Source organism: Schistocerca serialis, chromosome 2, assembly GCF_023864345.2.
Source record: "Schistocerca serialis cubense isolate TAMUIC-IGC-003099 chromosome 2, iqSchSeri2.2, whole genome shotgun sequence".
Lineage (NCBI taxonomy): Eukaryota > Metazoa > Arthropoda > Insecta > Orthoptera > Acrididae > Schistocerca > Schistocerca serialis.
In genome coordinates, this window is record NC_064639.1 from 546,065,803 (window position 1) to 546,084,122 (window position 18,320).

Below are 18,320 nucleotides of genomic sequence, written 5' to 3' on the forward strand. Positions count from 1 at the left end.
GAGGTATGCCTATAACAATCGCCTTTTGATTGCCTATTTTACTCATTGTGTCTCTTAGAACTGTGGTCAAAATTTTGAGTTTGTTTCTGTACACATCATTTGCACTGCCTAGAACCACGAGACATTGATTTTGTAACAAACGATTTTTTTTTAGTACTTCGAGATTTTCTGCAATATGGGATGTCGCCAGATGGTGCAGATGGCAGTTTAGCAATGGCAGGCAGGCGGGAACCACAGTGCAAACAGCAGCTGGTGAAAATATGCTATTGACACTGCGTATACGACCTTGGAGTGGAGTTCACTCTATGGAAACTTCGTTGATTCTGTTTCCTTAAAGATATTTGTGCACGTAATAGTTTGCCACCAATGAGATTTAGATTCTACTTCCTTGATCACTGAAAATCACGTGTGTTTATACAACAAAATTTCAATTCAGTCCAGTTCTTTATACATATGTTAACACTACACATTGCATGGATGTAGTCATTTTACTGCTTCTCACATTATTGCTTGTCCGCCAGATGTCGCTCTAAAGAAAGAAATATCAGCTTAGTTCCTGCAAAGGCTATTGCAGTTCAGGACAATAACTTGAAGTGGAAGAAACTCTTTCTGGGCATTGTCACTGTTCGTTTCTTGTCTTTAAAAAAATTAAAAGTGCTAATAAAGTTTAGGTGGCGGAAAGAATGATGTAAGTGTTCAAGTCAGTGGCTCCTTAAACGACGACCGTTTTATTAATTCATTTCGCAAGTTACATATTGAACATGATGACTGGCGAAATTGTAAATGGACTCGCAAACATGTCAACGTCTATTGACACTCTTACCTCCTCACATTCTATTCCCTCTGACGTTGCCTGTCCAATTACATCCTCAGTCGTGTTCCTGTCTCGGTATTTGTTGGTCGACTGGAAAGCGCAGGAGACAAGAAACTTGGTTTGTATGTATATTTGGTCACTCCCCGTGCCATATCAAATAGATTTCATTACTTTAATGATTTGTTTGCAGTTGATAGTTCGCAACGATTTTATTTTGTTGTTACCGTTAACCCGTTTGGCACAGAGTCAACTGTTCTTATTTTATATTCCATCAACTTCTAAGCGTGCTTGTGGCACAGGAATATTTCGTCTTTGGATATTTCGGCTGCTGGTGATGTAGCTATCTTCAGTGTGAGTCAATGGCTGATTTAAAACCACTTGCCAAAATGATATACTGATGGAATATTGTATGCAAACTGCTGATGCTTTTCTTTTGTATGGCTGAAAGAAGTGGAAACAATGAGGTTGCGGCACGTGAATCGCCAAACCATTGTAAATATAAAAATCAACTTATACCATTTAAGCACGAAGCAGTCACCCTTGTCAAAGAAAAAATGGATACTCTGAGGTACTCTTCGATAAAAGTCTACAACAAACAGTCGCGAAACGCCACAGGGCAAAAAAAAGCAACCTTCTGAGTCAGGTTAGTACACGCCACTGACGTCAGCCGCTATATCTTCACTTCAGCTGTCAAAAAGCTCCAAGCGGCTGGTGTGTAGTAAACTAGTAACGGAGCAATGGAGTCTTATACAAGGAAAACTTGCTATTTTTAATGGTGTTACTTCCCAGCTACTAAACGAGGAAATGACTCTTCCAATACGAAAAGGAAAATGTAATTAAAGCAATATCCCATCTCCTGTTAATATCAACTTATAATACTGAAATCTCAATCCAGTGTAATATATACGGTTCATAGTAGCAGCGTCGTAACGTATCGTCGAAAAGTGATGTATGGAAGTTTAAAAGGAACTGACTGCGAGTATGCCAATGTTTTGGACACTTAATTCTGATGCTTTTCGCTGATTGTACTTCGTTTCACAAGTTTCTTTGCAGATTTCAGACTCATTTAATACGTTGAAAACTAGGTACGTTTTCTACAGTCTTGGGGGATATTTTTGATACATTTTATTGCTGTGCTAGATATAGCGGTACAATTAACTCCGAAATACAGCCTCATTTGTGTTTTGAACATGCACACAACACACAATCTTTTCGCAGAGCATTCATACAAGCCAGCCGCTTGGAAGCGCTGCAGTAGCAGTTGGAAAAAAAGGAGCTGCGGTAGTTTTGCTACTTAATTAAGTGATTTAACCACTGATTTTAACTATAGGAACCATGTCTACTGAAGGGAAAAAAACAATAAGTAAATAATGGAAACGCTACTAGTAAAGTAGCAAGAGCTCACGTCAGTTTAACACGTGAAGCTGAGTTTCAAAATGTTACGTTTAGGAGTTTCTGAAGGGAGTATATACCAATTACTGCTGTACACTGACACAATCCTATATTCCTTGGTGCTGCTCACATTTCGCATACTGAAAGCAATGCATTCTGAACTCATTTGTTTCTCCAGCTGTTGCTGACAGTGGTACCACAATTTTACCAGTAACTATGTTTGCGAGTTGACAGCGAATTTCGTTTGTGTTTTGTTTACAGCGACAAACTATGCTGTTTTGAGTGTGTAGACAGCTCAGCTGTTTGACGTGTTGGCATTTTATGGGTGGCTAAATTACAGTTTTAAATTTTTGTCATACTAATGACAGTCATTCGATTGACTCGAAAAGTTCATTAATTCTTTGTTGTTGCCCGTAAATACCTTTAATGTCGTGGTTCGGCGAAGGATTGTCAACGTTGAAAGGACAGCTACAGAATTTCACCAAGGAAGTTCTGTCTGATGGAGCTGAAGAAGCGAACGGTAAGAAACGTACCTAGCTGTGTTATTCCACAAAATTTTATTTCAGCTCTTTAATGAAATCTGTGGTGCACCACCTACCTTAAGAATTATCTTATCAAGCAATCATTGTTACGCTAATTTAATGCTGCTGCTGTAACATTTAAGGTATCAGAGAGACGGGAACGGTTACGTTGAGGTGTCATTGCTTTTGTGTGCATGAAGTGGAGACTATTCTAAACATCAACTGCAAAAATAACGTACTATTTGTGTAGGCCCACCTTCAAGTCTTTTTAATATTGTATGAATCACAGTGATCTTGAAATGATATTTTAATTGTAGCTTTCCTGTGATAGTTCGAAATATCCGCATCAACTTTAAAAATAGAAAGTAATAACTGTCACTGTCTGTGAGACACTATAAGTGAAAGAATTGAAGCCATCATAGGAAAAGCAGGAAGAGTTATCACTTATGTAGTTCTTTACAATAGGTGAAGTATGATGTATGCAGGAAAGCAATTTTCTTTAAATAAACAGTATACACAAAACTGTGTGTTAAATATAGAGCTCAAGGGGCGATTTTCAGTTTTGTTTTTAAGGGATTACATTTCTGTCCAAATGGTTCACTTGTTTCATCTCAAGCACACTTTCTTTGTTGTAGTCTTAGTAACATTCATCAAGGTTTGAAAAGTAACCCTACAGTACATGTTGTTCTTGTTACTGCCAAAACATATTCTGTAACAGATACTGTAGTTCTACTGAGTGTATTGGATTTGAGTGTGTTCTGAGACCTGTGAGCTGAAGGCTCAGTTTCCTATCACCAAACAGAGGAAATAGATGAGATGCTGACTAAGTTTTTCAGGTGGACTAAGAGAGGACACGAAAATGTGCTTGGAGCATGGTTGCATGTTTAGGCACCCTGAAGTCAGTATTTCAAACTGGCTGGAGGTAGTGTAAGGGGTATAGTAACAAGACTATTGTCCGGAAGTCACTTGTGGGTGTTCTTAATGTGTGCAGTGATGAAGAGCAAAATTATCTTTTATATTATAAGTGTATTATAAGTTATCTGGGGCGAATTGCGTTTAAACCATAAGCACAGTGTTTAGTACGGACCAGTCAAATGAGGCAGTGCAGTTGTTGAGGCACTGACCTCATATTTGGGACAATGGAGTTTGCTCTCTCCAACCATCCTAATTTATGTTTTCTGTGGTTTCTGTAAATCATTTCAGGCAAATGCTGGGATAATTTCCTGATCAAGGCCATAGCAGACTACCTGCCCTAACCTCATAAAAGAAAACTTAGACCTACGCCGTGTGGTCTGAAAGGGTCTGAAAAACTTGTAAGAGTGTTGCAGTGGAGGCTGTGGTGGGAAGTAATTCTTAAGAAAAATATTTGATTCATTGCACCATTTCTGAGTTATTTAGCAGTGAAGTTAGCCAATCAGGTCCCCCACTTGCAAGTTCAAGCTGCTTGCCAGGCGTGTTATCACCAAGCATGTTCATCTGATTTCCTTAAACCGTGCAACCATAGCTTTTGCTTATCTTACGTAAATTTATCACTTCCAAAAAAGGCACGTTTTAACTGGTAATGAACATTTCAACAAGCAGTAACTCGCCGACCCACAGATGTCTGTGCATTACTCTATTTTAGCGCATGTAAATGCTTGAGTGTGCAATGACTTAATTGGCTAACTTCAATGCTAAATAACTTGGAAATGGTGCAACATGTTGAATTTTATTCTTGACAACTATTTCTCAAGACAGCTTCCCCTGCAACACCCTAACAAGTTTTCCCAATTGTTTCTGATCATGCTGTATATTGTGTGTGTGTGTGTGTGTGTGTGTGTGTTTTTAGCTATTTATTTTCATTGCATTGCGATGACAAATTCTATGTCACTGTAAGATCATCCTTGGATGAGTAAATAAAAACAAATTGGTTCATTGTGTCATCAAAAAAGCAAAAATGATTCACTACACACAAAAAAATTCAAAGTTACAAGAACAAATTAAGGCAAATGTAATTTGTAGTATTTTTTAAGCACAGGATGAATAAACTTAATAAGGTAATTGATGTTGAACTCTAACATGACAATACTTGCAAATTGGGTGGTGGTAGATTCAAATCATTGACCACTAAAATCAGTGAATTATTCCTACAAATTGCTGAAAATGCATCTGTAGGGAGGGAATAGGACCATCAAAAGTAGATCCGTTAGGATTGGTTTGGCATGCCTTGTGTACTCGATCACTAGATGTCAGTTTTGTGAATACAACAGTAACAGAGATTATAATAAGTCTTTAGGTCTGTAGAGAATTGTGAGAACAACCTATCTGAACATGCTGAAACACATGTGTTCAGTGAAGAATTCATTCCTGCCCATATTTATTGAATTAAACGAAGAATATTCAAAATGCTTTACAACTAGTATTGCCACACTGTTTTGCAGAAAGTTAGTGTCCATAATTATTATTTCAGCTGAGCAGTATGCAACTAATCAGTGAATCATGGATGTTAAAAGTCCTGGCAAAAAAATTTTAAACTATAAATCACAAATTTTTTGTTACAGATTTAAATTTCTACCAAAGAAAAGTCCATCTTTGATCCAGCACTGATAAAAATGTAGGACTGCAAATCTCATAAAATCTCTGGTGGCAAGGCTGAAGACACTGTAGGAATTACTGATTAGTTCTCAGCTGTGCTGCACGACTCCTTCAGGAAAGACCAAAGCACTGTCCACAAATATTGTTGAAAAATGTCTGTGCTGATCAGAACATCTCTGTCAGTCATAATTGGTTTCAGAAATGGGTCCTGGTGATGACTGTGCTCTCGTATCAGGCTGAGGCTGAAGGTTGGGTGTTTCTAAAAAAATGGTTACTAGTTTGGCCCTGTCTTAAGACACTGTTATAGTCTTGCCGTTTAGTAACAGGTCGAGTGTTCTGTCTCCTCTTTTCAGTATTTGGTGTGGACCAAAATATGATGGCTGTAGTGCTGGTTGGACACTATCTGCCCATAAAATCACAGACTTCAACTTTGAAAGTCCTTTGGATAAAGGTAGGTGTGGAACCATGCCTGGAGGCTGGTTGTGGGCGAGTATGAGCAGTGTGGTCACGTGAGTGTACACCAGAATCTGATAGGTTAGTGTTTGATGGCTGCATGGAAATCAGATAGACACATTCGCCAGGCAGTTGCAGTTATTTGCAATAAAGCTGGCGAAACCGTGAGTTTGACCTTATGTCATATGAAGGCCGAATAGAACAATGTGAAAAGCACTAGTTCAGTGAGTCATGCCGCATCTCAAAGCAGCCCTGAGTGTACAGTGCCATTACTTGATCATACCACTGCTATCTGGATGGTAGCTTGTGGTCTGAGGATGGTTGGTACAAAAGAATTTACCCAATTGGTGAAATAACTCTAATTCAAACTCCCAACCATGGCCTGCTGTCATATGAAGAGGACAGCCAAAGTGTATAACACAATTCAAAATGAAAGCTATGACAAACATCTCTGCTGTAATGTCTGTGACTGGTATCACTTGTGGTGTGAAGTGGTCTGTCATTGTCAGTAGATAGCATTGCCCATCAGTGTGTGGCAGTGAATGAATCACATTTATGTGTATTTGAGCGAAATGCGCATGGGTGGATGTACATGGTATGCTACTTGGCAGTGTTGGCTGGCAAGGCGTGTATAGACCCACTCAAGGCAATTCTTTTTCAACACCACGGCAGACAAAATGCTCTGCAATCAACCGGGTCAGTGCACTGACTCCAGGGTGTCTAAGGTTGTTCAAACTATTTAAGGCATGCCATCAAAATTCACCTGGAAACAACAATTGAGTCTTTCTAGTGGAGATGTCACAGTACAGTTGAAGACGGGTCTGGGAATGTCAATGAGTCACAGTTGTAAGCCAGTGGAGGCACATCCGAATATTTTTCCAGTTCAACATTAGTTTTATCTGAGATGCTGATGACAAGATCGAAACAGTGTGTGACAACATAATTTAGTCTGGATACATGGTGAATGTTGGTAGTAAATTGTGAAATAAATTCCAATTAATTGTACTGGCACAGTCATTGTTGTTTTGGCAGAATGTGTAAGAGGTGGTTTGTGGACTTTGAATATAATGAACTCTCTGGCTTCCAACTGAGGATTAAAGTACCAGAGTGCTTCATCCACCAACAACAGTTCATGTTCATAAGCACCCCAAATGCACTGTGAGGAGTAGAGATTGTTGTTGTTGTTGTTGTTGTGGTCTTCAGTCCTGAGACTGGTTTGATGCGGCTCTCCATGCTACTCTATCCTGTGCAAGCTTCTTCATCCCCCAGTACCTACTGCAGCCTACATCCTTCTGAATCTGCTTAATGTATTCATCTCTTGGTCTCCTTCTACGATTTTTACCCTCCACGCTGCCCTCCAGTACTAAATTGGTGATCCCTTGATGCCTCAGAACATGTCCTACCAACTGATCCCTTCTTCTAGTCAAGTTGTGCCACAAACTCCTCTTCTCCCCAATTTTATTCAATACCTCCTCATTAGTTATGTGATCTACCCATCTAATCTTCAGCATTCTCGTGTAGCACCACATTTCCAAAGCTTCTATTCTCTTCTTGTCTAAACTATTTATTGTCCATGTTTCACTTCCATACATGGCTACACTCCATACAAATACTTTCAGAAACGACTTCCTGACACTTAAACCAATACTTGATGTTAACAAATTTCTCTTCTTCAGAAACGCTTTCCTTGCCATTGCCAGTCTACATTTTATATCCTCTCTACTTCGACCATCATCAGTTATTTTGCTCCCCAAATAGCAAAACTCCTTTACTACTTTAAGTGTCTCATTTCCTAATCTAATTCCTTCAGCATCACCCGACTTAATTCGACTACATTCCATTATCCTCGTTTTGCTTTTGTTGATGTTCATCTTATACCCTCCTTTTAAGACCTTGTCCATTCCGTTCAACTGCTCTTCCAAGGAGAGAGGAGAGATTATGTGAAAAATATATGAGTAGCAGCTATGCACCATGAACTTCTTCTTGCAACTCAGATCCAGTTGTGAGCTGATTGGCATTCACCACCAGAGGAAGTACTGCATCATGCACAGGATGAGCAACCAGTGCTGCATCTGCAAGGTTCTACTTCTCAACAGCAAAAGCTGTGTCCATTTCTTGTGCTCTCTGTACAGGAATACTGCCCTTTGTATTGGCACCTACAAGTGCAGTAGTCCATGTCGTCTGCAGTGTCATCATGAGGTAGATGTCAACAACAACAAAAAATCAACTTTCCAAGGGAACAGCATAGCTCTTTGATTGTGTCTGCCTGGCAGACTTGAGTGATAGCTCCTACAATTTCAGATCAGGTTTACTATCCTGCTGAAGAAGCAGGATGTCCCAGGAATGTGACCTGCCAAAAACACACTTAGCTGGCCAGGTTGATGACCTCACCTAAATCCTCACAGCATCGGCTGAGTGCTGGTGATGTTGTTTTCGGCAGCTGAGAAGAAAAGATTGTCATGTAAGTAGGAGAAAATAGAGACACGGCCTCGGAGAATGGAGTCCATGGACTGTTGTTTTGATTGTGCAGTATTGTGTAAACCAAAAATCAGAAAAAAACTCTTAGAAAGGCCAAATGATGTGATAGTGACTGTTTTTGGAATACTTTCCTCTGCCACTGGGATCTGAATAACACAACCCGGAATGCTAAACACAGTGGCTCCACTGGGCACATCATTATATTCTCTGAAAAGTGTCTCTTGATGTTGTTCATGTATAGTCCAAACATTTGTCATGTAATACTGGTAATCTTTTTTGGAACTAAGTGGAAGGCCGATGACCAAGTGGTGCTGGAGGACCAAATGATATCTTCACATAACATTGTGTTGAATGCTATTGCTACAGCTAAGCAGTTCTATGGAAGGCATCAGGGATTGCATGAGACAGCAGACCAGATGTTTAAATTTATTGCAAAGCACTGTGATGTACCTCTCATGATGTGGCAAGTTGCTACTGATCATTGGATATTGGTCTGGTAGTTCCACACACTTACCAAAATATTGAAGAAGTGTGACATGTGAACAGTAGCTTTATGACAAAATCTTGTGACAGTAGCCTGGTGGATCTGCTCTCAAGACAGGGTGAGTGGTAGATGGTAACATGTTCACACTGCTCAAGGTGGAAGGTCAGTGGACGGACTGGCCATCGGGCGTCACCTACACACCCTGTATGTCGACAGGTGGCCACTCCTTCACCAAGTTCAGAGCAGGCACACAAGAGGAGGGATTTGCTAATAATTGGGAGCTTCAGTGTTAGGCATATTAAGGAGCCTCTTAGGGAAATAGTGTTGAGGGTTGGAAAGAAAGCCAGTGTATGCTCAGTATGTCTGCTGGGGAGACTTGTCCCAGATGTGGAGGAGGCCTTGCCTGCAGCTATCAAGTGTGCAGGGTGCAGCCATCTGCAAATTGTGGCTCATGTCTGCACCAATGACACATGCTGCTTGAGTTCTAAGGCCATCCTCAGTTCATATGAGTGGCTGGCAGAAGTGGTGAAGGCTGCTGGCCTTGCACATAGGGTGCGAGCAGTGGTTGCAGTTTTCAGCATTATTCCCAGAGCTAACTGGGGTCCTTGGGTTTGTAGCTGAGTGGAGTTACTGTGTGGAGAATTTTAGGACTTCTCTACCACAAAGGAGCAGCTGTTCAGGTAGCAGAATACTTGTGGGAGTGCACATGAGGGGTGGAGGGGGGGGGGCAGACGGTAGTTTATGAGGTACTCTGATGAACACTCAGCAGCCTACATGCAGATAGCGAAATCAGACCGTTTAGAGTAAAGGTATTTCGACTGTCAAAATGTATTCAGTAAATTGTTGAAGTATTCATAACAAAACTCCTGAATTTACTAACTTTATGGATATTTGTTGCACTCGGATTATTCTCAGGACAAAGAGCTGTCTGAAACCTGTAGTAGAAAGCTCTGAAATATTTAGTGAGTCATGGAACATATTGTTGCAGAAGAATCTGAGTAGCACCGCGGTGTAGTGGTTATGATACTTAACTGTTGCATGGAGGGACGTGAGTTCAAAACTCACCTGGACTGTACAACTTTAATTTCTATATTTGGTTTGAGTACATTCTAGAAATATCCTCAAATGTCAAGAACCATTGTACTGGAATGTTCTGTAGCTGTCTATATACTGTATGTTTTCTGGCCAGAGGCAGTTCACTCCACACTCTTGTATGTGCAAGTGCTGAATAAACCTTTGTTAAGTGAAGTTAATGTTCATCATTCATCTAATTACATGTCTTTCTATGTGACATTATTCTGGTGGAGACACTGGGTATCGGAACTTGTGATAGCACACATTATCGACGACACAGTGACTCCCATCAGGCCACAAATAAAATCGATGTACTACTCATTTGTATTGATGAAATGAATTCATCTAACCAAATTGACATAATCTGCCTCTCTGAACATCAAGTGACCACTGGCATAGATATGTTAGACATTTCAGGATTTAAGCTAGCTTCTTACTTCTGCAGAGTAGATATGGATGGAGGAGGAGTTGCCACATTTATTAAAAACTGCCATATATTCAAGGACGTTGACATTAATAAATTCTGTTTAGACCAGCATCTAGAAGCGTGTGCAACAGAAGTAGAGTTCCATAACAGATCCTATATAATAGTAATTATTTACCGAGCACCTGCAGGAAATTATAATCTATTCATAAATCATCTAGAAGCTCTTTTGGGTTATTTAACAGGAAGAAACAAAGAAATTTTGATTGCTGGTGACTTTAATACAGATTTTCTAATGCAATCTTCCAGTAAATATTTACTGCAGTTAGTAATGTTGTCTTTCAATCTAACTCACACGGTAAACTTTCCGACTAGGATCACTAAATCCTCAAGGACAGCAATTGATAACATTTTTATAGACAAATCAAAGGAACAAAATCATATCATAAAACCTGTAATAAATGGACTATCAGATCATGACATGCAGCTCCTTGTTTTAGATGTAAATTCTGAGCAGATTATCAAGAATGCTAAGTCTGAGTACAGGAGAGTAGTCAGTCAACCAAAAATTGAGTGTTTTAAAAAACTGCTGAAAGATCTGAACTGGAAAGATGTTTATATTGCCCATGACATGAATGAAAAATATAATACATTCATGAACAATGTCAGTACCATGTTTGAAAACTCTTTTCCTCTAAAAGTTACTCAAATTAAACAGAAGTCTATAATAAAACCATGGATTACACAAGGAATAAAGATTTCCTGTAAGACAAAAAGGAAAATGTATCTGTCGACCAAGAATAGCTCCAATACTGATGATTTAGCTAAATACAAGGAATACTGTAAAATATTTAAAAAAAGTAATTCAGACATCCAAACAAATGTACCACGGGAAGAAGATAGCAATGTCAGGGAACAAAATAAAAACAATATGGGACATAGTGAAAGAGGAGACTGGTAGAACCAGAAAGGAACAGGAGCAAATAGCATTAAGGGTAGATGACACATTAGTAACCGATGGGCATAGTGTGGCAGATCTATTTAACAAGTGCTTTATATCTGTTACTGATAGAATGGCATTGTCAGGATCAGTAAATAATGCCCTTGAATATCTGAAACTAGCCTTTACAAATAGCTTCAGCTACATGAATATGTCACTCACTTCACCAAAAGAAATAATTTCCATAATAAAATCTTTGAAAACAAAGCATTCTAGTGGTTACGATGAAATATCAACAAAGTTAATTAAGGCATGTTCTTGTGAGGTTAGTACAATTCTAAGTTACTTGTGTAACCAATCAATTATAACTGGGTCATTTCCTGACTGGCTAAAATATGCAGATGTTAAGCCTCTATTCAAGAAAGGGGATAAAGAGGTACCATCAAACTACAGACCGATTTCACTTTTGCCAGCATTCTCAAAAATTTTAGAAAAAGTAATGTACAGGCAGCTTCTCAACCATCTGACCATAAATAACATATCAAGAACACAGTTTGAATTTCCGAAGGGTTCTGATATCGAGAAGGCTATTTACACCTACAGTGAAAATGTACTTAATTCATTAAGTAACAAATTACAAGCAGCAGGTATTTTCTGTGATTCGTCAAAGGCATTTGATTGTGTGAACCACAACATCCTTTTAAATAAATTAGAATTCTATGGTGTCACGGGCAGTGCTACAAAATGGTTCAAGTCATACCTAACTAACAGGAAACAAGGGATGTCAGTACATGGGACTAGTGAATTAAGTCATCAGTCATCGTCAGAATGGGAAGAAATTACATGTGGTGTCCCACAAGGATCCATCTTTGGGCCATTGCTTTTTCTTGTGTACATTAATGATCTCTCATCAGTTACACTGCCAGAAGCAGAGTTCGTTTTGTTTGCAGATGACACAAGTATTGCAATAAATAGTATGTAGAGTGTAGCTCTAGAAAGATCTGCTAATGATATTTTCATGGATATTAATAAATGGTTTAAAGCCAACTCATTAACATTAAACTTTGAAAAGACTCACTACATGCGATTCAGAACCTGTAAGAGGTTTCCACCCAGCATATGCGTAAAGTATGAAGAAGAGCAGATAAAAGAGGTAGACAGTCTCAAATTCCTGGGATTACAACTTTATAATAAATTCAGTTGGGAGGAGCACACCACAGAATTGCAGAAACGCCTTAACAAATCTGTATTTGCAATTCGAGTGTTAGCAGACATAGGTGACATAAAAATGAAAAAGCTTGCACACATTGCCTTCTTTCATTCCATAATGTCATATGGTATAATATTTTGGGGGAAACTCTTCAAGTCAAACAAAAGTTTTCAGAGTCCAAAAGCGTGTAATACGTATTATTTGTGGAGTAAATTCACGGACGTCATGTGGAAACCTCTTCAAAAAACTGGGTATACTAACCACTACCTCTCAGTATATTTACTCCTTAATGAAATTTGGCCAAGTAAGTGGTCCCGACAGTCGGGATACCAGTTACTTTGGAATAAGGCTGGGCATCTCGGACATATTCTGAGTTGTGGTCACCTTTGTGCTCATACGGCAAAGACTACCATATCCACCGGTTAGTCCCTCAACCGTTAGGGGTTAAAACTCAATGGGATTAGGGGCAAGTAAGGCCAGCAACCTGCTTCCCTGGTACTTTAAATATGATGCTGGCAACAATCAGAGCAAAATGCCTCGGACCTTTGGAGGTGACGGAGTCCCACCTCTAACTGACAAACCAGGGACTCCTAAGATACGACTCGGCAAACAAATGGTAATGAGATGGGGAGCTATTAATATCAATGGGGGCTATTCTGGGAAGAAGGTAGAGCTGGCAGAGGCTGCAAGTAAGATGGGGCTGGATGTTTTAGCTGTTAGTGACATTCGGGTAAGGGGTGAGAAAGAAGAGGAAGTGGGAGAATACAAGGTCTACCTGTCAGAAGTCAAAGCAGGAATAGCACAATGGAGTGTAGGGCTTTACATCAGGAAAGAAATGGAACCCAGCGTAGTTGCAATAAGGTATGTAAACGAACGACTGATGTGGATAGATTTGACAGTGTCTAGCAAGATAATTAGGATTGTGTCAGTATATTCGCATTGTGAAGGGACAGATCAAGATAAGATGGATAGTTTTTGTGATGCACTCAGTGATGTAGTTGTTACAGTAAAGGACAAGCACAGTGTTCTGCTCATGGGTGATTTTAATGCCAGGATTGGAAATTGAACAGAAGGGTATGAAAAGGTTATGGGTAAATTTGGAGAGGATATGGAGGCCAACAGGAACGGGAAACAACTCTTGGATTTCTGTGCCAGTATGGGCTTAGTAATCACAAACTCCTGTTTTAAACATAAGAACATTCACCGGTATACTTGGGAAGGCAGGGGAACCATATCTGTCATTTACTATATAATAACAGGTCAGGAATTCAGGAAGGCTGTGAGGGACACACGTGTATTCAGGGGATTCTTTGATGACACTGATCATTATTTAATCTGCAGCGAAATTGGTATTGTGAGGCCGAAAGTGCGGTAGGTCGGGTCCATATGTAGGAGGATAAGAGTGGAGAAACTTCAGGATAAGGAAATCAGGCACAAGTACATAACAATGATCTCAGAAAGGTACCAGTTAGTTGAATATAGTCAACTACGGTCATTGGAAAAGGAATGAACAAGGTACAGGGACACAGTAATAGAAGTGGCTGAAGAATGTCTTGGAACAGTAGTGTGTAAAGGTAGGATGAAGCAAACAGCTTGGTGGAATGACACAGTCAAGGCAGCCTGTAAAAGGAAAAAGAGGGTGTATCAAAAATGGCTACATACTAGAACTCAGGTAGACGGAGAAAGTTATGTTGAAGAAAGAAACAAAGCCAAACAGATAATTGCAGCATCCAAGAAGAAATCTTGGGAAGACTTTGGAAACAGGTTGGAGACTTTGGGTCAAGCTGCTGGAAAACCATTCTGGAGTGTAATTAGCAGTCTTCGAAAGGGAGGTAAGAAGGAAATGACAAGTATTTTGGACAGGTCAGGAAAACTGCTTGTGAATCCTGTGGATTCCTTGGGCAGATGGAGGGAATATTTTGAAGAGTTGCTCAATGTAGGTGAAAATATGATCAGTAATGTTTCAGATTTCGATGTACAATGGGGTAGGAATGAGGATGGAAATAGGATCACATTTGAGGAAGTGGTGAAAATGGTCAATAGATTGCAGTGCAATAAAGCAGCTGGGGTGGATGAAATTAAGTCGGAACTCATCAAATACAGTGGAATGTCAGGTCTTAAATGGCTACACAGGATAATTGAAATGGCCTGGGAGTCGGGACAGGTTCCATCAGACTGGACAAAAGCAGTAATCATACCAATCTTTAAACATGGAAACAGAAAAGATTGTAACAACTACAGAGGTATCTCTTTAATCAGCGTTGTGGGTAAAATCTTCTCAGGTATTGTTGAAAGGAAAGTGCGAGTATTAGTTGAGGACCAATTGGATGAAAATCAGTGTGGGTTTAGGCCTCTTAGAGGTTGTCAGGACCAGATCTTTAGCTTACGGCAAATAATGGAGAAGTGTTATGAATGGAACAGAGAATTGTATCTATGCTTTATAGAGCTAGAAAAGGCATATGACCAGGTTTCTAAGAGGGAGTTATTGTCTGTTCTATGAGATTATGGAATAGGAGGCAAACTTTTGCAAGCAATTAAAGGTCTTTACATGGATAGTCAGGCAGCAGTTAGAGTTGGCGGTAAATTGAATTCATGGTTCAGAGTAGTTTCAGGGGTAAGACAAGGCTGCAACCTGTCTCCCCTGTTGTTCATATTATATATGGATCATATGTTGAAAACAATAGACTGGCTGGGTGAGATTAAGATGTGTGAACACAAAATAAGCAGTCTTGCATATGCGGATGACTTAGTTGTGATGGCAGATTCGATTGAAAGTTTGCAAAGTATTATTTCAGAGCTAGATCAGAAATGTAAGGACTATGGTATGAAGATTAGCATCTCCAAAACGAAAGTAATGTCAGTGGGAAAGAGATATAAACAGATTGAGTGCCAAATAGGAGGAACTAGGTTAGAACAGGTGGACAGTTTCAAGTACTTAGGATGCATATTCTCACAGGATGGCAACATAGTGAAAGAACTGGAAGCGAGGTGTAGCAAAGCTAATGCAGTGAGTGCTCAGCTACGATCTACTCTCTTCTGCAAGAAGGAAGTCAGTACCAAGACTAAGTTATCTGTGCACCGTTCAATCTTTCGACCAACTTTGTTGTATGGGAGCGAAAGCTGGGTGGATTCAGGGTACCTTATCAATAAGGTTGAGGTAACGGATATGAAAGTAGCTAGGATGATTGCAGGTACTAGTAGATGGGAACAATGGCAGGAGGGTGTCCACAATGAGGAAATCAAAGAAAAACTGGGAGTGAATTCTATAGATGTAGCAGTCAGGGCGAACAGGCTTAGATGGTGGGGTCATGTTGCACACATGGGAGAAGCAAGGTTACCCAAGAGACTCATGGGTTCAGCAGTAGAGGGTAGGAGGAGTCGGGGCAGACCAAGGAGAAGGTACCTGGATTCGGTTAAGAATGATTTTGAAGTAATAGGCTTAACATCAGAAGAGGCACCAATGTTAGCACAGAATAGGGGATCATGGAGGAATTTTAGAAAGGGGACTATGCTCCAGACTGAACGCTGAAAGGCATAATCAGTCTTAAATGATGATGATGATGATGAAATTTGTACTAAATGATATATCTCTTTTTCCAACAAACAGCTCAGTTCATACATACAATACCAGGAACAAAAATTATCTGCACAAAGACTTAAAAGCACTTGCTTTAGTTCAAAAAGGGGTCCACTACTCAGGAACACTCATCTTCAATAATTTGCCAGCAAACATAAAAAATTTAGTTATAAATAAAGATCAATTTAAAAGAAGCCTGAAAGACTTACTAGTGGCCAACTCCTTCTACTCCATTGACGAATTTTTTAATTGAAACAAATGATGTATTGTATATAATCATACTATTAGTATTGTTATTTCAGCTAAAAAAAAAAAAAAAAAAAAAAAAAGGGTTGGCATGTTCCACATCCACGAGGATCTCCTCAGCATGGATCTATGGAACGAAAAACTAATCTAATCTAATGACAACAGAGCCGCCGTTTACATGGTGAGAAACCCGAGTTCGAGCCATATTCAACAGATCGCAGTCTATTGGAGATGGAAGAAGAAGACGAAGTTATGATGACAGCAACTGTGTGCCACCACATGAGAGATCTTTCTGGGTTCTCTGGTGACGATGGCCAAGATCCAAACAGGTGGCTGAAGGTATATTTAACAAATGGGATGACACCGTGTGTTTGGCTAACATATTTTTCTACTTGGAGTGCACTGTCAAGCAATGGTATGAGAACAACGAGGAGAAGTTCACAAGCTGGGAAGTATTCCAAGCGAAACTGCACAAGTATTTCGGTGACACACAACGACAGAAGTGCAAGGCTGAAGATAAAGTAAAGTGCAGGGTACAGCGTCCAGGAGAAACTACAGCATCCTGCATTCAAGACATCTTGGAGCTGTGTAAAATAGTGGAGATGGAAGAAGAAGACGAAGTTATGATGACAGCAACTGTGTGCCACCACATGAGAGATGGATGGAGAATGGAGGAGGAAGATAAGGTCGCACATCTCATGAAGGGTGTTGCTGAGGACATGTATCAAGCCCTACTCCTGAAGGAGGTTTCGATAGTAGACAACTTCATAAAATGGTGCCAGTATATCAAGACAATGCGTCAAAAAAGAATTACATGCAAGAAGTTTGAATGGCTTCCAAATGTCGTATCGATGTCTGTGATGGAGGAAGCAACTGATTTCACAAGTGTTCTTCGTCAGATAGTGAGAGAGGAAGTTAAGAAGGCTCTTGGATTGCACGGCGAGCAAAAAACCGAGATGCTTCGAGAGGTCATAAGGAAGAAAGTGGAACAGACATTGAAACCAATCTCACACCCTTCATTTCCCTTTAAAATGGTGAAAAGTCGAGACCCAGGTGGAGTTACGTTCCTACAATTCCACATGAGGAACCTGTTTGGCCACCAAGGAAGACTGACGTCTGGAGGACCCAGTATAACCAACCAGTATGTTTACACTGTGGATGACTGGGACATGTGGTGCGCTATTGTCGAGAAAGGTGGCAGATATTTGATGATGCCCACACCAGAAGACAGCAGACCGATCTTAGCCAACACCAACTCCGGGACGATGAAGATGAGGTGTGGGTGCAGGACGACGTAGGTCACGATCGCCTCAAGCTAGCCGCTGGAGAGTACACTCCCCAACATGCCAATCAAGGTCTCCATTGCCCTTTAGAAGCTCAAGCCAATCAACTAGCTACCGCAAACCGGAGAACTAAAGGGTGCGACCGTCCTTGGAGGTGAGGCCGCCAAAGAGAAAAATCCTCCGCTGTCGATCACTACAAAAATGATAGGAAACTACATCGATATCTTCATGGATGTCTGACCACCCCAAGCTCTTGTGGACTCTCGAGCATCATATTCAGTCATTTCGGAAAAGTACCATCGCCAGTTGCAGAAAACCGTATTTGTCGACAGCAAAACATCTCTGCTGAAGGTGGCTAATGGGAAATATGTAAACCATACAGGAAGATGTACCATTCATGTGGGAATAAGTGGCCATACACAACCCTTAGAATTCATTATCGTACAAGAGTGTAGTCATGACGTCATTCTCGGATGGGACTTTTTGAAAGCTTCTCGGGCAATTACAGATTGTGGTCGGTCGAAGATTATGCTAGACGAGATGAGATACTGTGGACAGGAAGATGCGCATCCGAGTGCGTGAAGACTATGTGTGCTGGATGAAGTGATCATTCCTGCAGTCAGTGCTAGAAAGGTAACTGTCAAGTCTCATGCCATGCATCAACCCATGGATCTTGTAGTGGAATGTAAGAGAAGCATACCACTGAAGAATAACTTGGTCATCCCAGCCTCTGTCGTCTTGTTTAAGAACGGATTCAGTGAATTGTGTATAGTTAACTGTCACCGAGAACCACAGATCCTTCCAAGATGCATGTGCATGGCAAATGCTGAGCCATTAATTCAAGAACAGC

At 40.3% G+C, this 18,320-nt stretch overlaps 1 protein-coding gene across 2 annotated transcripts in view; it reads left to right on the plus strand.

Moving 5' to 3' along the window:
• The first annotated feature begins 2,476 nt into the window (after positions 1 to 2,476).
• LOC126457525 (thyroid receptor-interacting protein 11-like) overlaps positions 2,477 to 18,320 on the plus strand; it is a 467,726-nt gene continuing 451,882 nt past the window's right edge. For both annotated transcript variants that reach the window (XM_050093868.1, XM_050093869.1), the window contains exon 1: positions 2,477 to 2,726. In XM_050093868.1, the coding sequence (XP_049949825.1) occupies positions 2,633 to 2,726 (94 nt within the window). In that variant the 5' untranslated portion in view covers positions 2,477 to 2,632. The remainder of the gene's footprint in view (positions 2,727 to 18,320) is intronic.